Here is a 19,912-nt window from a genome sequence, read left to right as displayed (position 1 = left end):
AAAATTGTGTCAGAAATGTGTTCATGGTTCTCGCCAAGACCGCCCATGTGTGTAGCAGTCACTCCTTCAAAAAATCAAAATGTTGGCGGGTTAACATGCTCCGCTCTGTTCGGCGAAAATATCGTAAGACCCTGTACATTACACACGTTTAGCTCAAATAAATAAGGACAATGTGCAGACATTAGTAGAAAAAAAAGAAAAGAAAATCGGATCCAGTCGTTATTTTTCCACAGACGGTGGACGGAAATGGTTACCGAGTGAACCATCTGGCTCATATCTCACTCTGTGCCTATAGTGCCTGGTCATAATTGAACGTGCAATGATCTCACTAGAGATAATATTACCAGCTGCTGAAACATGATATCCCGATAGGCTACGTACTACTGATGTGGTGTTAGTTATATTGAGACCAATGGCATGAGTAAAGGTCTACAGAAACATGATGAGGAATTATATGAATTTGATAAAGCATTTCTTCTCATAGGCTAGGCTGCTGTATTCATGGTGATCAGATTCTAGGTTTAGTTGAGCTTCAAAACTTTTTATTGGTATGCCATGTGCATTTAGCATCACACAGATGCCAAGACCACAATAAAAGACCTTTGCTAAAGCCAAACCAAAGACAGTAAGGCTTCTTTGACCAAACTCATTGCCCCGGAAGTTTAGAATGAGGTCAGACTCAGACACAGGGGAAACAGAATTCTACAGCTAAGAAGATGGCGGAGGAGCAGCAGGAAACAACACAGGGAGGGATGGAGGGTGAGTGAAACAACATCATAACGAAAGATCACATATGTCATGCAGCCTTAGGTTTGATAATTATTAGTTTGATCTGGGCAACATGTGCTTGTTTGACAAATTAGCAGTAGCTGCCCGTTGGGGACGAGGCTGCCCAGCCGCCTGATATGAGAAGGAAAAGAGAAATGTGGGAGGCCAAAGCTTTTAAGTCACACAAAGAGACGTATTCTCGACCCAGAATTTTGGGGAGGATAAAGCAGTAATATTCAGCATGTGTCTAAGACATTAATAGTGTCCCTCTCATAGCATATTGTGGTGGACATTCATGTAGTTGTCAAATGTTTTTGACGCCATCAACTGAAATTGGATAGTTTGCTAGCTAGCAAGCTAATCTCTGTTTTAGCCGTCCCTAAATACAGGATAGACACCCCACCAGACCGAGGTTCAGGGTTGCTTTAAAGATATACTTGTTGTAGAAAATAGCTTACAACAATTTCATGAAGTTGTATCAAGACAATGATAGCCAGTAGAAAACGAATTAAGAAATTATTTTGGTTGAATTAATGTTGCCACTCTTCCCCAGTTCCAATGTCATTTGGCTGCACAAAATAGTTCATCTGTATTTATTGTGCTGCCAGTGGCCACTTATCTTCAATGATGAATTGTATGTATCTCAAAGGTTTTTTTATGTAATTAAGAATTAGACCTAGAATCTGCTCTGATCCCATCATTGTCACTTGCACCCAGGCCCTCATGCTATAGGACCATTGGACTACTACTGTGTATTCTCAATTAATGAACTGCCTACTGAGATATAAGGACTTAATCATTTCACCCCTTTCTTTCCAGCGGGAGGTGTAAACTGCCTTGCCTATGATGAGGCCATTATGGCTCAGCAGGACAGAATTCAGCAAGAGGTGAGAGAACTTCCTATTTCATGGGCAATGATAACAACCTACAGCTGGAAGTTGTGCGTGTATAATATAATTCAGACCACGTTCATTGTGGAGTGTGAATACAGATACACAGATCTTTGCTCTTGTATTCATGTTTCCAATTGTTTTTATGAAATCAGTTGAATTCTAAGAGTATGAGAGTATAACACATGTTTGCTCATGATCTTTGTATGTGTGTGTCCAGATCGCAACCAGTAACCCTTTAGTGTCAGACAGACAGGACCTGTCAGTGCTACAGAGAGAATACGCCCAGGAAGACACCATTTATCAGCTCAAGATCAAGGTCAGTGAAAAGAAATCTGGATACCTGTACACTCTTTATTGTATCGAAAGTTTTCCTTATCAACCAGGTGCCATTGTGACACTGTATTTGTCTGTCCCTTAGGATTTACACAAAAAATACTCATGTATCCGTAAGACACGACCAGATGGGAACTGTTTCTACAGAGCTTTTGGCTTTTCACACCTCGAGTCACTGCTGGATGACAGCAAAGAGTTGCAGAGGTAATTATCATAATAATAAACCCATTCATTGGTGGTCATACCTCCCTCAATAGCCTTCTACGGTTGATGCTAGACAAAGAAATAAATTCACAAATTAGGACCTGCCTCTGGTACAATTAGGTATGGCAGTATATCCTTTGCTGTGTGATACATTTGTACAAGACTGTAGGACTAGGGTAACTGACTGGTGCAGCAGAGGTGACCTGGAATCACGCTCTTGTGATGAGTAGTCATGTCCGCGACTTCAAAGTTCAAATGTACTTTATGTCCCCGGTTCAAACTACGCCGGTTACATAGGTACTGATTTGCTTCATAATGTCTCTGTAGGTTCAAAGCGGTGGCAGCTAAAAGCAAATTGGACCTGGTGAACCAGGGCTTCACTGAGTTCACTATTGAAGACTTCCACAATACTGTGAGTTCCTAAATGCGCACATTAACATAATTTTTAGAGGTTAGATTTAAGTGTGTAATGATTATGACTGTATTGACTATATCTTGTCTATCACCTCATTGTTAAATATAGTTTGTTTTGTGCCCACGACACACACCACAAATGTGACTGTCAAAACTTTCAATCAAAGTGTATAACATCCATACCACATCAATGTGATAAAATGATCTGTGTAGAATCTGTGTGACAGGGCGCACACTTGCTATCTTATGATAATTATTGCTCCTTTCACTAGTTCATGGACCTGATTGAGCTGTGTGAGAAGCAGCCGGGCCTCCGGGAGGTGCTGGGCTCTTTCAACGACCAGAGTGTGTCGGACTACTTGGTAGTGTACCTGCGACTGCTCACCTCCGGCTACCTGCAGAGAGAGCATGGTTTCTTCCAGCACTTCATTGAGGGAGGGCGCTCTGTCAAGGAGTTCTGTCAGCAGGTGAGTTTGTATGGTAGATATGGGAGAGAAGGAAGTCCAAATGTTAAAGGTATAAGAGGTAAAAGTTAACAAGTGGAGCTTTGGAATTTGTAAATGTTTGCAGTTTGAATTTAGTGAGGTGGTGTAAATGTTTTTGATAGGGGAGGTGGGTGAGACATTATTATTATTATTATTTTTTTTTTTTACTTTATTTACCCAGGCAGGTCAGTTAACAACAAATTATTATTTAGAATGATGGCCTGGCCAGTGGCCAGCAGTAAGCTAAGCATGCAGCCATTGCCCAATGTCATGAGGTTTTCTTTTCTTACATAACTATAATAACAAGCTATTTAATCCAACCTTATTTTCTCCTTTTCCAGGAGGTGGAGCCCATGTCTAAAGAAAGTGACCACATCCACATCATTGCCTTGGCTCAGGCCCTGAACGTGTCCATTCTGGTGGAGTACATGGACAGAGGCGAGGGGGGTACAGTCAATCACCACGTCTTCCCAGAAGGCAGCGAGCCTCGCGTCTTCCTCCTCTACAGACCAGGCCATTATGACATATTGTACAAATAAAGTCCTGCTGTCCCCCACCCCCTTCCTACTTTAGTGGCAGTGGGAAAGTACTTCAACCGCCACGTTGATGCATACGTCTGTGTACGAAGATTACACTATGGTATCTGAAAAAATAAAACAATCGCATTATACAGCCCCCTCCCCCTCACTCCTATTTTCCCCTCATCACAGAAAATTAATTATTAAAAAAATCTTTAAAAAAAAAAATAGCAGTGACTCCAGGCGTTTAGAGTTGTACAGTTTTTTTTTCTTTTGTGGTTGTAAATGTTATCAACTTGCTTTTTGTTGAATTATTTTCCTTTGTTACAATGCGTTTCATTGAGTTTTATTAAAGGGATTTACATCTTATTTGACTTATGTAAATGTTTTGTTTGTGTCTGTGTGTAGTCAACCGATTTCGTCCTGTCTAGCAGCAATACGCGTAATAGTAGTGCGAGATTAGAATAACATCAGTATTTATGTATCCGCCCATGTCATGAATTTGGTTTGTATATAGTTTAAAACAAAGGAAAATAGTGAACATAGAAATGTGTATAGTCAAAGACCGTTACAATCCCTCTGATTTAGTTTAATCTATGCGTTGTTTCAAAGAGGATACTTGACACTCTTTGGTTGTTTACAGCGATGCCGACACATGCGCAGTTGTCTACTATTGCGCACGTACAGCAGGTTGTTGTCTTACGTAAAACATGGCAGACAGGATGGTGGTATATTACAACTCTGGCAGACAGATGTAGCACTAAGCAAGCGCGTTAGTCGGCAGAAGACAACCATACAACCTTGTCCGTGATGCTAAACTTGTTAGCAATGTTGCCAAGGGGGTTTGGGAAGGTCATTACGTCGACATGTGTAAGACATCACTCCCGTCTAACAAGTATGTCTAAATCTGTTGGTATCTTCTGTAAAACATTGCTTGGCAATAATATCGAGATGCTAACACAGTTGACCTTTGTCAAGCAATGCTACTTATTACTAGTACTAGCCACATTGTTAGCTAGCTAGCTAACTTTCTCAGTCCTGACTGAGCACCTTTTCCAACTCAAACATTTCAATGAAGCATTAGTGAGAAATTACAAAATAAATACTGACATGAATATGAAATTCACTTAGTTATATCGTTTAAGATAGAATGTTGTGTGCTTTATTTTATGACATTTATTTAACTAGCCCTCTGTTCTAGCTGAATTAATTGAAAACATGGACAAGAAAGCAACGTGGGACCGGTTCTACACAGAAAACAGGAGCAGGACACCTAGCTTCAAGAACTTCGAGTGGTTCTTTGGTTTTAATTCAGTCCGGGACTTCATCCTACCCTTGCTCCACCCACCGCCCAGCTCTGATGCCTTGCTACACATCTTAGATATGGGTTGTGGCACCTCTGCCCTGGGACCTAGCATATACAGAGACTCTCCTTGGCCAGTCCAGGTGACCTGCGCTGACATCTCTCCCGTTGCTGTGTGTCTAATGCAAGAACACATGAAAACCACAATAATACAACCTCAGAATCCTTCCTCTAGGCTGGAGTTCTTAGAACTGGACTGCACAGAGCTCCATGGACACTATAGGCCTGCAAGCCTGGACCTTATTGTGGACAAGGGAACTACAGATGCTTTGTTAAGGTCCAGGGAAGGGAGAGGCAAGGCTAGCCAGGTTTTAAAGCAGTGCCTTAAGGTGTTGCAGAACTCTGGGTCTCTTCTTCAGTTTTCTGATGAGGACCCTGATGCCAGGCTCCTGTGGCTGGAGACGGAGGGCCAGGAGCCTGGGGTGATGGCTGTGAATGTGGGGTTGCAGGAAGTTGGGGAGTTGAGGGGAGTTTGTTATTACTGCTACCAAATTACCCCACAGCCTGCTGCACAGTAGCTGGTCAGTTTGTCTGTGTTGTATACACACTACACTGTCTGTCAGGGAGTTGAGAGCAGCATTTTGACTGTGGTCTGAGTGTAATAAATACATTATTTTCTACATAAGTCTCTTTATCATTGACCAAAAAGAACAGTCTATGTTGATTACAGTCTAGATTTTATTCAGAACATTTACAATGCAAGTATTTCCATAGCACATAGTAGTACATGCATAGTTAGGAAAGTAATAAAGCCATTGAATGGTAAAAGTTAAAAACATAACAACACCCTGATAAAGAAAGCCTATTTAATGTTCAGTGCAACTGGTAATTCCATATGAATCAGTAGATATACATTTTAAAATGTTTTCATCTGATCCACCCTTTTTCCTATACATTCTTGATATATCCCTTTTACAGATTTGTTTCTATATATACTAATTAAAAATCATAAAATAGACTCATATTGTTGTCAAGGGTTCAAATATGAAATAATTGAAGAAAAGAGAGCGAAAGCCCCATATTTCAGTATTCTTCAAAGAAAAGACTGTAGAACCCAGCTTTCTCTCCTTCACTGTCCTCGAGCTTTGCATTCTTACAAAATGGAGGAGGAAAGAACTGATGAGGGTCATCGATCCCAATGACAATGTTGAAAAAGCTGCAAGTAAGAAAGAATACAAATCAGACACAATTGAAAGTAATTGTAGTTATTTCAGTAATTTCATAATAGATTCTGACTGTAGATAACTTAGGCAAAATGCATAATAATAACAGAAATAATGAATTACAGTAAAAACATTCATTACAGAATACTTAAAGAAACACAAGGAACTGAACATTTCTTTCTGTTTTTCCTGAACATGTGTCAGCAGGTCACATGGTCAGGAAAGAGATCTTAGAAATTGTCAAATATGACCATTATCAGTATGACCAGTAAACATACTCTAAATTTACAACAAAAAAGAGTCACAGTTTACATACTGTGTTCACACACTAATAATTACAGACTTACCTTGTCACCATCCAGCCATTCTGTGTGTGATAGAAGGTGCTGATGGGCAGGCATCCAAATTCAGTAACGGTGCTCAGGTATTTGCCTGAGGATGAAAGTAGTGTACAGATACAGTCAGAATGGCACAATCAGGGAGCATCTACACTACATGGCTAAAAAGTATGTGGACACCCGAACATCACTTGTTGAACATCTCATTCCTAAACCATGGGCATTAATATGTTGTTGGTCCCCCCTTTGCTGTGTCGCCGAGGGCGAGATTAGTATGGCCTTTTCCCGGCCTAAACACCATTCCCAACGTTACCCAGTTAAGCACAGCAGGATTGGCCCGAGATTTGAGAGCAACCTTGGTGAATCACCACGACACTGCTAGAAAGAGAAAAAGCTTAGCAGCTGGGGGCCCAACCTGACGAGGGACACCGCGGCTGCGGATGTTCCTGAAACACATTTTATCTTTGATCTATCCTTCAAATAGGTGCAACTGCATAACTGCTTATGAATGATAAGTTGATTAAAATAGGTGTAAACTGCATTACTGCTTATGAATGATAAGTTGATTAAAATAGGTGTAAACTGCATTACTGCTTATAAATGATAAGTTGATTCAAATGTGTGTAACTGATTAATGATAAGTTGATTCAAATGTGTGTAACTGATAAATGAGTTCAAATATGTGCAAAAGGCAAAACTGAATAAGAGAAATTATAAGGGTAGTGTATGACTCTGGGTCAACATATCTAGTTGGACCTCGTAGTGATAACGGTTTAAATAATTGCTGAAGTAGGCCACCATATTAATGTTTGACTGTATAATTCTTACTCAGAAATAATTGCTGAAGTAGGCCACCATATTAATGTTTGACTGTATAATTCTTACTCAGAAATAATTGCTGAAGTAGGCCACCATATTAATGTTTGACTGTATAATTCTTACTCAGAAATGATTGCTGAAGTAGGCCACCATACTAATGTTTTACTGTATAACTCTTACTCAGGGATGATTACTGAAGTAGGCTAATCATGTGTGCTAATGTTAATTGTATACCATATGTACTAAATGTTAACTTTGAGAAAGGCCTAGATTAGTATGGCACAAAAATAGAGTAGGATTGCAGAAGTCCACAATAAGAAGTGGCCTTGAGTCCAGTTTGAGCAGAGAGTGATAAGTATGTCTAGTAGACATAACAACAGGTGCCCTTATGCCCATGACTAAGCATGGGTGCGAACTCAGGGTGATGTAATGAATTAGATCGAATTCTATGCTTGACTGAGAACTAGATCGAATTCAATGCCTGACGAAATGAATTAGATAAGAAAGGGTGGGGGTAAAGGAAAGCCCCATTGCAAATTATAAAAAGAGCTCCCTGGAGCAATACAACGGTCAATAGTTTTCTCAATTTTAATTCTTAATTTTAATTTTTTTAATATTTGTAGTCATTCCATCCCTCATAAGCCTTTTACCTCCTCCTGGTAACATAAAATATTATAGATTGCTGTGCATAATACATCTTAGGATCTGAAGGGTTATATCTGGCCCCTTATTACCTCCTTTGGGTAAATTATCCTTACCGATAAACCCTTTATCCGCAACCACACCAACTGGCACTCATATCAGATTAGAGCGGTCGTTAACCATAGAGACTACTCACTTCTGTGTACAGTTTTTAGGTTTGGGGAGATTTTTCAGTTCAGCTGAGGTGGGTAGAGGAAGATATGGGAGGAACTATGGGATGTAGACCGTTAACAGCGGAGTGAATCTAATCGACACCAACCTACATAGGACCAGTCAGCATCTGACAGGGTAAGACCCCTCAGGCTGAGGATCCATAACCGGTTATCTGAGGGTTGGTCGGGGGTTCTGTATAGAGCCTAAATTCCCAGGAGACAGCTGCTATAACAGCCTATACTCTTCTGGGAAGGCTTTCCACTAAATTTTAGAACATAGCTGCGGGGATTAGCTCCCATTCAGCCCCAAGAGCATTAGTGAGGTCGGGCACTGCGGCTGCTTGGCAGAAATTTGACGAACTGACTTGTTGGAAATGTGGCATCCTATGACAGTGCCACGTTGAAGGTCCCTGAGCTCTTCAGTACAACCCATTCCACTGCCAATGTTTGTCTATTGAGATTGCATGGCTTTTATGCACCTGTTAGCGATGGATGTGGCTGAAATAGCCGAACCCACTAATTAGAAGGGGTGACCACATACTTTTGGCTATGTTGTGTATGTGAGGACAGAAAGACACAGTATTCAAAAATGAAAGTGACATGCTAACCGCATTTCACCTCTGTCCCTTACCCTCTTTCAGTTCTCCAAACCAGGAGTTGACCAGCAGACCCTGCCCTGGACCAGAGGAGCTACCTAAGATCACCTGTCCCAGGAGAGTGCTATTCTGGGGGATTTCCATGGGGTGGAAGCTCGCCTTAATTATCTGCTTCTTACATGTGCGGTTTCTGTGGTCAATCGTATACATGACACCCTGCAGGCATAAGGGAGAAAAAACATTTGTATCATGGCAGGCTTGCTTTTATTTTTATGAATATTTTTTAACAACATATCTCTGTCTTTGCATGAATATATTATATGCGAATGACTAATATTTATGTGTGTTGTACAACTTGTATTGTGAGGAAGTGTTTGGTACCTCTTTGAAGAGCAGAAGTGCATCTAAATGGAATGTCTTGTTCACGTAAGACCCAATCTCTCGGAAGCGGATACGCTGACCAAACGCATCATAGCTGTATTTTGCATACGCCATCAGCTTCTCATCCGTGGTTGACTGTGACAGAGAGATTGTGATGTTGTTTATTACAGTACAATAAATAATATGCAGTTATAGGCACCTCATTGCTTGGGCACGAAAATTCCTTCCCCAGTAAGGATTACCAGTCATTGCGCAGTTGTAATAACATTCATTGAAATATTTACAGTGCTGTGTTGAAACAAACAGACCTACCACAGAGAGACTCCCAGTAAGAAGGGGTGGAGATCCTGTAAGATGGAAAATGATTATTTTTTATTACAATGTTTAATGCATAATAGTAAAACATTTATCCAGAATTTGACCATAAAAGTGGCCCATGCATTGTAAACAATGGAAAAAGCATAGTACAGGTCAATTACCGTCACATGATATTTATAGCTTTGTCTACAGTACAAAACACAGATGCTTTAAATCTGAACCACCTGCAGCAGCTAATCTTTGACTAGCCAGGCAGCATTACAGGCTAGCAACACAAGGTGCTTCTTTAGCTATTTTTTCTCTCTCTCTCTCTCTCTCTCTCTCTCTCTCACACACACACACACATACACTTTTACTTACTGCATGGATGAGGTCTCTGAGCCAAACAACCCACTGCTAGGCACATACACAAGACAAGGATCTTCATGTTGTCAGATGTCCACAACTCACACACTAACAAACAGACTGCTGCCCGAGAGCCGAGTCACTTCCTTATAAACAGTGTGAAACTGAGGGTCCAGTTGAAGTTCAGATCCATGTTTTCCTTCTCACCACAGAGGTAAAAAAACATGGTCCTGTGACAACATTCTGTCTCTAGGAACACTTCTGTTATAGACACATTTTTTATGTGATGTTTATGAGGCAGTACTATTTACAAGGGGATAATTGATACAAATACACCTTCTCTTTATGAGAGCGCTAGTCCCTTCGCAAACATGAATATGTTGAGTGTGTTAGCCAAAGGAATTTGATCAGAACTTCCCAGTCATCTTGATGGATGTGTAGGTCAACAGCAGGTCAGAGGAGAAGAATGTGTTTGCATTCTTGAAGTTGGGAGATGGTAAAAATCTGTAATGGACTAACATGGATCTGTAATGGATTAATACAGCAGGTCACGTGTTCTAATCACAAGATCTGTGTTTCACTGTCATATGATCTTGGGATGGGCAAAGTCACCTGATAATAGAAGTGCAAAAGTACAGCATCTGAACTTACACCTAGTGAATGTTGCAATCGTCATCCTCGGTCATTCAATGAATATGTGATAAAGCACTACTATTATATAATATTATATAATAGTTTTCCTTTTGTGATACAATACCCATTTGTGTTGTTGTTTGAGTGTCAGGTGCTACTGGCTTATATAAGCAGACCATCATCCTCATTCCATTCAACACGTCGAACAACAATCTATTTAGTATGCAGTTGAGACTGCAGGTGAAAGGATCCTACCACAACTATGTGTTAACTCAAAAGCACATTCAAAATATGATTGTTTATTCAAATATGCTCCATTCATTGGTATATTTTAAGGCAATCACCTTCACTTTCTTTGTTAATAAATTAGTTGATTCAAGGGTCACAAAAATATTTACAGTAAATTACAGAACAGAAAGAAGTTGATATTCAAACAGTTTCTTGTGGTGAGGTCTGTAAAGAGACATTCTAATTTCCGTGAATCTAATCACATGCTTCTTGTTCCAGTTCACTATGGTCTTTAGCACAATAGTGTTTCCATGATAAATGAATCAGAATTAATATATTTTTTTGTCGTGGCCTAGAACACACGGATAGTCCGATTATTTTGATGGATCTCTCTCTAACCCTTTAGTACTTATTGATGTTATGTTGAAACAGTAGAAAAGTGAGAGAGAGACAGATTAATACGGATCACAGGACAGAAAGTAGCAGTGCAGCCAAGGGGCGATATGAGCCTGAAGACAGCAGTGTTAGCGTTGCGCCACACTACCCTACAGCCCACCATCACTTGCTCGCATCTTGCTGCAGTCTCTCCAGTGAGAGCAGGTGACAGATGTGGTTACACTCTGGTCCATGCTGTTTCTCCAGGAAATACCTGACTCCCCTCTCAGCAAAGTTAGTGGCACACCTGGGGGTCTTGAGAGAGTGTATCTGGGGGTCTGTGAGGTACATCAGACCCTTCCCATTAGCTGTCACCCACCCTGTGGGAACATGTAACCATGTCAGCCATATCACTTTAATTAATAAACGAATCATGCATAAAACAAGAGTAGGCCTAATTCTATATTAATTTACCCCCAATAATGAATTACTTGACAAACTATAGTCCTTGACTAATATAGAGGATTAATAAAATGTTTGTCATTAGGAGAGTACTGGAACCACCTATCCCAAGAAAGCTCAAAGACACATTGGGGCCGTTTCCCAGACGGAGGGAGATTAAAAGAAAATGTTCCAAAACATGAGAAAAACAACTTCTGAAGCTTATTGTGTATAACCACTCTATTTCTAAGACAAACCAGCAAGATTTGACAACAGAAGCCAAGAAAAAGAAAGCCTGTAGTTCTGTGATGCATTCAACACAATTGAAAAAGCAAATAAATGCACACACAAACGCACAACACACACACACACACACACACACACACACACACACACACACACACACACACACACACACACACACACACACACACACACACACACACACACACACACACACACACACACACACACACACACACACACACACACACACACCTTGTAGGTCCACAACAATCTCTTGGCAGCTGGAATACTGGTAGGTGAAATGTCCAAAGGCGATACCATAATCTGTTGCTTTGAAACTCTTGACCACTTTGTCAGTGTTATTTGTGAGCTTCACAAAGTCCCCGAGCATGTAGGGTTCCACTGTCAGACAGCCCACAATCTCATGTCCCTCTAAGATCTAGACAATCACAACCAGTGGAAACAGGTAGAGCTTAACTGTTTTCAGCACTTGTGAATATCATTCAACATACTGTACAGTAAATTACATTTCCATGGTAAAGTGTCCCTCTAACATAACTGATATTCATTTCATAGTGAATCAAAGGATTCAAAGACTTCAGATGATGAGCAGAATTCATTTACTGTGTGGGTGGTGATATATTTAACATTAACATTTAATATAAGAAAAACCATGGCAACATTTTAACTGTGCATGTGCAATCATATTGTCAGTCAGTCACCCCCAATGTATATGAGGTAGCAAACACTCAAACACTAAAGAGCAGTTGTGTTGTAGGGTCTTACCATTAACACTTCTGAGGGGATGAAGAAGATCTGGGCAGTCACCTTCTTTTCATAGAGCCTCTTATTAAACTCTGTCACATAGTACTGAGCTGTCATCTGCCTCTCCACATCATTCAGGTGGAACTGGATTTCCTTAGGTTTCAGGTACTCCTTCCCAACATAACTGAGGGTGTGAAAATAAACAGTACCTACAATCATCAAGTATCAATACATCATGTGCATAGCCATTTTTTACAAGTAATTTTCATCAGTGCAGGAGTATGCTGCTCCATCCTTTCTATACTCAACACTGACCTGCTTAGCCTCTCCTCCTGGTGAAGACACTGCACCCATAATACTGTTCTCTGCTGGCCTTGCTTCCCTATGGAGTCTCCGATATAGACGTACGTCTCACGAGCTGTCCACAGCCCAGTGGTCCTGGAGTACTTCAGAAGGAGAGCACCTGGGGCAGATACCAGATGATGTCAATATACAGCTGTACATACTGTAAATACTGTCAATCTGAAGATGATCTAGTTCTGTCAAGATAGGATGCATTTCATGTAATCATATACATTTGTTCTTTTAATGTATGTGTTTGATGTATGGTGAATGTCAAGTACTGTAAAGAAAGGGTGCATTGTATGCAAACATAACATTTGTGATCATGCCAATGTCCTTTAAAAACATTAGCACCATGACTTCACACAATCCATAATAAAACTAACTAGGCACTAGTGAACTCACTGTTGGCACTTTTGTGTTTTCCTGGCTGGAATTTTCTCTCACTCTGCAGTCTCTTCAACAGACAGCCATGGCAGACACCAGCGAGGAGTGCATTGTAGTCCTGCTCTGTCAAAATGTATTGGCTCTCAGGCACTACAATACCCATCATACCATGCTTTAGACACCAGTAACACAAGGGGTTATGGTGAGACAGATTCTCTGCTGCACTGAGCTTGGTATTAACTACCTGCCCAAACTCTTTCTTCACTAACTCAAATGAGCTCTCCATCTCTGTGGAAAGACACTGCTGTGAGTTGAATCCCCCAGGTATTGGTTGTGGAGGTTTATTATGGTAGGAACTAGAAGCACGGTCAGGCCCAGTGGGATGAGAGTCAGTGTCTGCCTCTGTTTCTGCTTCTGGATCCACACATAAGATTGGCAGATTATGGGAGTAAGAGGTGGATTTACCTGTTATTGCTGGGGCTGCTACACCAGTCCCTCCATTAGTTGTGTCAATGTGTAAAAACACAAGACAAGTCCCTAGTTCTGAGGGGTTGGCAGGCAGAGAGCTGGGTGATGGTGGGACTAACAACTGAGGAAGCTCATGGATGTTAGCTGAAGTGCTGACAGGAGAGTGTGTATCAGACAGAGAGAGTTTCTGCCAGGATGACTGGGAGCTGAGGCTATCGCTCAGGGAGACAGAGGAAGTCCTCGGCTTCTCCCGGTACCGTGAATGTGTCACTACAATGGCCCCGGAAGGTCTTACTGACCCACCTCTAGTGTGCCAATCCTCCTCACTCTCTACAGTCTCTATCAGACTCTGCTTGTCTATCATTTCAAACTGCTCGACATCACTTCCTATGTGGGAGGAGGATGTGGCCTGCACTGAGGAATTAGAGCCTACCTGAGCCCTGCAACTAGCTCTGCGACTACCTTTGTTCTCCTTTCCACTTTCTACCATAGGCTCTGACTCTTTGTTGCCGCTACTGCTAAGGGGAGACCCTATGGTCTTTAAAGATACTTTCTGCCAAGAAGACCCAAGGCTGCTATTGAATGAGCTGGTAGAGGTCTTCAGTCCCTCCTCGTCTCTGTCAGTCCCCTTGACCAAATCAACAGATCTGGAAGCCCACTTGTCAGTGCAAATCCTAGGTAGCTCCTCAGTGCTCCCCAGAGTTGGACCCAGGTCCTCCTGTCCCTGAAGTAACTGTGATTGAGGACAAGAGGGTTTGGCTGTTTTCTCTCGGTGTACCTCTCCTTTGTGTGTGTCCTTGTGGTTCTCGGTGACACACTCTGTGTTGAGGGTCACTACAGTGGTCCCCAGTGCTGTTATACAGAGTCCAGGCTGTAGCCCCTCCCCTCCCTCAGGCTTCCTCCTCCTACAGCCTGACTCAGAGGCCTCACACACTGACACGTGATACTGCTGGAACCTCCTCATCACCTGGTAGAAACTATCCATAGTGAACCACACTGGCCTCTCCTCCACGTCTCTGTAGCTATCTGGGATGAACGACCCCTCATCTGAGTTAGGGAATGGTTCGACCAGAAATAGAGTCTTCACGCGGTTAACCAGGTGCATAATCTCAGTGCAGAGGGCATCTCTCTCTTGGCTATCTGTGTGGCAGTATGAATAGAACTTCTCTACAGCTTCTTGGCATGCATGTCTGGCCTGGTCCACCACCTCCAGAGGGGTGCCCAGCCATTTGTGAGTGATGGTTAGGGAATAGGCTGCCTTGAGAAAGGTGTGCAGCTCCTGTTTGCTGGTTACCAGGTCTGCCACTGTTTTGGTTAGTAAGCCAATCTCAAAGGCTTCCCTAGCGGAGAGGAAGAAGGTGTGTTTCTCTGAGGGGGGGCACTCCAAAGAGAAACTGTACGACAACAAACAGGTGCCCTGGGTTACCTAGAGAGAGGGAGAGAGGGGGGATTAGAGAGGGAATGAAAGAAAGAGAGAGAGAGAGAGAGAGAGAGAGAGAGAGAGAGAGAGAGAATGGCTTAATATTCAGTAATATGTTGAGAGAGACTCACCACGTTGGTCAACACATACAGCGAGGTATACTGACTGTACACCACCGCCATCTTGGCTGCTTCAGCAGCTGCTGAGAGGAGATGATGCCTACTGTCTCCAAGGAAAGACTGTTCCGGAAATAAGAACAGACAAAAGGCTCACACAGTATCAGAGACATGATGACATAATAATAACATATCAAGTAAATGTGTAGGTCACACTTAACATTATGTTTCCCCTATACCTATATACGTAATAACTCTGTTATTACTCTAGTAACAATATTGTATTAACATAGTACATAATTAATAGCGCTGCTATTACATAGTAGGCTAGGAGAAAGCGTTTAGTGGTTTGTGAAATAATGACTTATTATTGTTACTTGTTACTTAATAATGTTACTTAATTTATTCAACTTGTGTAATAACCCAAACAGCTCAACTATGTATACCATAATGTATTATTACACAACAACATGATACAATGCTGTTGCTACAGTAATTACAGTGTTATACATACATATAAGGGACACTTTATGTAACCGGTTACCAGGTCGAGAACCAAGGGAATTTCATTGACTCACCAAGTCAATGTCTTGATTCGTCTTAAAATCATGGAAGTCTCTATCGTTCATGGACACCAGTATGTTGGCTAGCACACCAAGGGATGTTCCAATGCCCTACAAGTACAAAATAATCTCACTGAACCTGAAGTACTGATTATTAAAGCTTTCTTCTGTGGATACTTATTTAGAGCGAGGGTGTACTGGATGTGTTGATTCCACCTTTTTATCTGGTTCAGGCAGAGCATAATAGCCAACAAGAGAAGCCCAGATCAGTTCAGCAGCCTCCAGCCACAGTCCTGAGACAAGAGTGCACAACTCAGGAATGGAATAAGGACACACATACAAGGACTAATCCTAAACCCCTCTCTCACACACATACACACACAAACACTTTAAATGTACCCAGTTTCTGTAGTACCAGGCCACGTATTTGCAAGCTGACTGCCTGCACAAGAGCCCTATCACTGTCAGAACGATACACCCAGCAACCTGGAAATACAAATTCAAAAACATTCCACACTCCTTTACACTGAATTGAGGAAAATACTCATTAGTGAGGAAATTGTGATTTGATTCATTAGTTTGATTCAGTTAAATTAGAACTACTGCTGCAACTACAGCTTTCCAAAATCTGAGACACTTACCTGTTGCTCCACTTTTGTTGAGAAGACTGCTTAGTATATACTCTGCCTTCTGAAGTTTACCTGTAAGAAAATCCACCAACAATGGTCTTCTGCTTTAAATGTACCCATATAGCTGTACCTTACACATGGTACATTGATATCCATCACATATAAGAAATAGTGGTATTCAATACAACAGAAAACGATCGAGGAGCAGTGAGAAATTCAAAGCCTGTTGACAAATAGTGATGACCTCACCTGAATTGAGGTAGACCCTGGCCTGTCGCAGGACCAGCTGGGGGGCGATGGGAGTTCCAGGGTAGTGTCTATGCAGGACCTTGATAATCTTCAGCAGCCTGCTGGAGTCATCTGTCCAGTACAGTAAACGGTCCACCAGGAAGATGACAGCGGCAGCTAATCGAGGCTCCCTTGCTAAGATGGCCGCCTTCAGGAGAGCCTGGAAGATATTAAACTTTTGAACTTATTATTTTTTGTGAGTTAATTTTTTGTTTTATGGTTCTGGCTATGGCTTCTGTTTTCTATCAGCAGAGGCCCTTGGCTATTATGCAAACATTAATCAAAGTGTTTCCCAGAATTCTGTGGAGAATATAGAACAATCAATGGCTGTGTGTGGGATGCTCATCAGCAATGGATATCATTGTGTGTGTGTGTGTGTGTGTGTGTGTGTGACAGAAAGACAGATTGAAAGAAAGAAAGAGAGTGAAAGAGAGAGAGAGAGAGAAAGCAAGAGAGAGGGATATCTGTAAAGGACTCTATGTAACCATTTATAAGGCTTTAATAGGGACTCTATGTAACCTCATAGGACATATGTAACCTGAAGGGATTATGTGTAACATTTACTTTAGTTTTACAAGCAGAAGTCAATGGCAGTAAATGGGAAACAGAAAATGTTCAGACTTGAACAACTCAGACCTTTGTCTTTGCATATAAACTTACAGAGAACAAGAGGATATCCCCTCAAAAGGAAACAACGTTTGTCATTACATTGTAGCAGACAGATACGGGTGAATGATTGGGGTTTATTCATCTACCATTGAGAGACCATGCATAATAGCTCTCTGGCTGGATTGGGAGTTTGGATAGATGATAGATGATACTATAAGAAGAGGCTTGTAGTATTTAGGATTGAGAATTCTGGTATGGTTCTGGTAATTCTGAGAAGGTCTGGTATGCTTCCATTCATGCCCTTTAGGATTACCAGTTCTATAGGAGTTTTCCAACTTCTAAAGGTAATGGTGAAATTGACACTCCTCAAACCTTGACTACATCAAACTATACAACATCCTCTATTGTAAAAAGACAATGAGACACATATTCACTGTGGAATTTAAAAATGATCAGAGGTTTCCTATTCTTCCATTCCTATTCTTCTATTCAAAGTCAGTGGGGGGAAAAGGAAAACAATTGTTGGCGTGTCTATCAAGAGCAGAATCAGCAACAACCATGCCTTTACACTCAAACTGTCTCCTCATAAGGCTGATTATGCTCTGTCAATAAGGGAAGCCCACATCAAACTGTTGGAGTTTAGCAGCCAGGTTTAAGTGAGCCTTTTTTGGGGTCTCTGGCTGGATTGAGAATTTAGATAGAGCTAGAGGTCTGTTTTTTGAAAGAATATATCAGAGATAAAGCTAACATGACATACTATAACAAGAGGCTTGTAGTATTTACAGGTTTACAAGTATTGGACGCCCCTGGACATTTTCCAAATTTTGTCATGTTATAACCTGACTTTAAAGTAGATTTATTTGATTTTTTTTGTCACTGATCTACAGAAAATACCCTATAATGTCAACGTTAAAATTACATTTTTCTAAATGTTACTAATTAAAAATGAAAAGCTGAAATGTCTTGAGTTAATAAGTATTCTTGTCCCTTTGCTATGACACTCAAATTACCTCAAATGGAAAAATGTCTTCAACACGTTACTCAATAAGTTGAATTGATATAAGGATAATAGTTCATGTGATTTCGAAATGAATATCTTTGTAAAAGGAATGTGTTAAGTCATTAAAAAAAGGTTGATCAAATACCTACCAAAGATCAAGCATAACAACTAAAATGACTTATTTTGGAGTAGGCCTATAGGGCCTCTATGTAACTCTTCACCTTTGCAAGTAACATACATCCTTGAAAATGTAGATAATTATTGTAAGGATGCAGTCAATCACCACAGGAGGTGGTAAAAATGCTCTGACAGCATTGGATCATGAAAAAGTGGTATACTTTCCTGAGTTATGCACTCTTGTCTGAGAGACATTCATAGTCAAAGGACCAAGGCAATTTTTGTACTAGAAATGAAATACAATGGCTTAGCACAAGCACACAGGTTTTGCTTCTATAAGTAGCAACAATGGAGGATCATTACCAGTAACTGGGACAGATGGTGGCTGATGAAGTCAGTTTGGTTGACCTTGTCCTGGGAGGTGAGGGACTGTTTGTACTGCCATTTCTCTGGTACAAAGGGCCACCTCATATCTATAGCTTCCTGTAAGAGTGAGCTCAGCTCAACTGAGAGGGACTCTGGATGTCAGGGACAAAACATAGTGAGGTAAAGTGAACAAGAGTGGAAAAATACTACTTGACATAATGATTTGATAACACATACAATCTGTAATAGGATTTGAGAGGTCCATTTGAAGTTATAAAATTAATTATATTTAATAATATAACCCACACTTAACAAAGAGTCTTTGACTACACTACACAAATCTCCACACATGAAGGATTTCATTTAGCTATGAAGGATTTCATTTAGCTACAAAAATAATCTAAGAGCGCCTCCTGCTGATTCACCTCGATATTTCTGGCAATTCAGCTTTGCCTCTTCAGTTGCCTCCACTACTGGTCCTTCAGATGCAGCTGTGTGGCACTGCTCCAGCATGGCCAACACCTCCTGGCTGTCCATGGCTCCCTGTTCCCCACTCTCTCACACACTCACCCTCTTCTCAGTCCTGCGTTTGTTAATGATACACAGAATGGAGATGTCCCGCTCCCAGGTGTCTTCACTCCCTGAGGGCTGAAGTGAGCAGCCCTCTGTCTCCACCAAGAGACCGTCCAAACATCCAATAGACCTGGTAGAGATGGAGGCATGGGAAACGTGTGTACCTGCATAGCCAGACAGTAAAACGTCTGAAATCATGGATATGGATTGGCAGAGGTAAACAGTAATTGGTATAGGTTACCCTCTACCGTAGTGAATGAGGTGAAGTATTGCCTGATACCAACAAGAAGAAAAAAAACGCAACGCGGGATAGTTTTCCCTGTTTTAGTATACTATTACAGTGGACTAGTTATTGTAGGCCTACCGGTAACATATTTGCTGATCATATAGTGTCATATATGATAAAATGAGACATTTTCATACAGCTGACAAATACCTCTGTGGGCTTCCAACGGGAACTTCCTGGTTGGGCTGAACTGCGGACAAAAACAATGGAGGATGTACATTCGTGGATACTGATATTTCATTGGTTTAATAGCTATATATAGACTTGA

General features: G+C 41.2%; 4 protein-coding genes across 6 annotated transcripts; 2 read left to right on the top strand and 2 right to left on the bottom strand.

Annotated features, from left to right (window-relative positions):
- The first annotated feature begins 678 nt into the window (after positions 1-678).
- On the top strand, positions 679-3,984 carry otub1b (OTU deubiquitinase, ubiquitin aldehyde binding 1b). Its single transcript, XM_083667920.1, has 7 exons — positions 679-759; positions 1,588-1,655; positions 1,879-1,977; positions 2,080-2,198; positions 2,526-2,610; positions 2,885-3,079; positions 3,439-3,984. Exons 1-7 carry the CDS (start codon positions 717-719, stop codon positions 3,634-3,636), a joined length of 807 nt encoding a protein of 268 aa, XP_083524046.1. The 5' UTR covers positions 679-716; the 3' UTR covers positions 3,637-3,984.
- Positions 3,985-4,194: 210 nt separating this feature from the next.
- On the top strand, positions 4,195-5,592 carry cskmt (citrate synthase lysine methyltransferase). Of its 2 annotated transcripts, XM_083683260.1 has the most exons (2): positions 4,195-4,510; positions 4,817-5,592. In XM_083683260.1, exons 1-2 carry the CDS (start codon positions 4,426-4,428, stop codon positions 5,494-5,496), a joined length of 765 nt encoding a protein of 254 aa, XP_083539386.1. In that variant the 5' UTR covers positions 4,195-4,425; the 3' UTR covers positions 5,497-5,592. The 2 variants fall into 2 exon arrangements, with proteins under 2 accessions (XP_083539386.1, XP_083539387.1); XM_083683261.1 differs by having other exon boundaries at positions 4,195-5,592.
- Positions 5,593-5,642: 50 nt separating this feature from the next.
- On the bottom strand, positions 5,643-9,957 carry epdl1 (ependymin-like 1). Its single transcript, XM_083683289.1, has 6 exons — positions 9,808-9,957; positions 9,442-9,476; positions 9,130-9,264; positions 8,784-8,964; positions 6,489-6,573; positions 5,643-6,134 (listed from the first exon to the last, which is right to left on the bottom strand). The coding sequence occupies exons 1-6, from the start codon at positions 9,872-9,874 to the stop codon at positions 6,002-6,004; spliced, it is 636 nt and encodes a 211-aa protein (XP_083539415.1). The 5' UTR covers positions 9,875-9,957; the 3' UTR covers positions 5,643-6,001.
- Positions 9,958-10,109: 152 nt separating this feature from the next.
- On the bottom strand, positions 10,110-19,823 carry alpk1 (alpha-kinase 1). 2 transcript variants are annotated; one of them, XM_083683240.1, is made up of 14 exons: positions 19,795-19,823; positions 19,211-19,522; positions 18,783-18,937; positions 16,655-16,868; positions 16,418-16,477; positions 16,176-16,262; positions 15,993-16,069; positions 15,792-15,887; positions 15,229-15,336; positions 13,228-15,103; positions 12,796-12,943; positions 12,502-12,664; positions 11,968-12,154; positions 10,110-11,408 (listed from the first exon to the last, which is right to left on the bottom strand). In XM_083683240.1, the coding sequence occupies exons 2-14, from the start codon at positions 19,320-19,322 to the stop codon at positions 11,212-11,214; spliced, it is 3,480 nt and encodes a 1,159-aa protein (XP_083539366.1). In that variant the 5' UTR covers positions 19,323-19,522; positions 19,795-19,823; the 3' UTR covers positions 10,110-11,211. The 2 variants fall into 2 exon arrangements, with proteins under 2 accessions (XP_083539366.1, XP_083539367.1); XM_083683241.1 differs by having other exon boundaries at positions 16,655-16,853.
- Between the last annotated feature and the right edge of the window lie 89 nt (positions 19,824-19,912).

This window comes from Argentina silus (assembly GCF_951799395.1).
Source record: "Argentina silus genome assembly, chromosome: 1".
NCBI lineage: Eukaryota > Metazoa > Chordata > Actinopteri > Argentiniformes > Argentinidae > Argentina > Argentina silus.
The sequence above is the reverse complement of the archived record's forward strand: the minus strand, read 5'-3'. Positions and strand labels throughout refer to the sequence as shown.

Excerpts from the sequence above, each read along its gene's own strand:
- otub1b (XM_083667920.1), top strand. The coding sequence starts at position 717 with ATGGCGGAGGAGCAGCAGGAAACAACACAGGGAGGGATGGAGG. Across the intron at positions 760-1,587 it reads AACACAGGGAGGGATGGAGG|CGGGAGGTGTAAACTGCCTT; the intron begins GTGAGTGAAACA and ends CTTTCTTTCCAG. Across the intron at positions 3,080-3,438 it reads TCAAGGAGTTCTGTCAGCAG|GAGGTGGAGCCCATGTCTAA; the intron begins GTGAGTTTGTAT and ends CTCCTTTTCCAG.
- epdl1 (XM_083683289.1), bottom strand. The coding sequence starts at position 9,874 with ATGAAGATCCTTGTCTTGTGTATGTGCCTAGCAGTGGGTTGTTTGGCT. Across the intron at positions 9,477-9,807 it reads TCAGAGACCTCATCCATGCA|GATCTCCACCCCTTCTTACT; the intron begins GTAAGTAAAAGT and ends TCCATCTTACAG. Across the intron at positions 9,265-9,441 it reads TTACTGGGAGTCTCTCTGTG|TCAACCACGGATGAGAAGCT; the intron begins GTAGGTCTGTTT and ends TCTCTGTCACAG.
- cskmt (XM_083683260.1), top strand. The coding sequence starts at position 4,426 with ATGCTAAACTTGTTAGCAATGTTGCCAAGGGGGTTTGGGAAGGTCATT. Across the intron at positions 4,511-4,816 it reads ACATCACTCCCGTCTAACAA|CTGAATTAATTGAAAACATG; the intron begins GTATGTCTAAAT and ends CCTCTGTTCTAG.
- alpk1 (XM_083683240.1), bottom strand. The coding sequence starts at position 19,322 with ATGGACAGCCAGGAGGTGTTGGCCATGCTGGAGCAGTGCCACACAGCT. Across the intron at positions 16,263-16,417 it reads CAACAAAAGTGGAGCAACAG|GTTGCTGGGTGTATCGTTCT; the intron begins GTAAGTGTCTCA and ends TTGTATTTCCAG. Across the intron at positions 15,104-15,228 it reads TGTATGTGTTGACCAACGTG|GTAACCCAGGGCACCTGTTT; the intron begins GTGAGTCTCTCT and ends CCCTCTCTCTAG.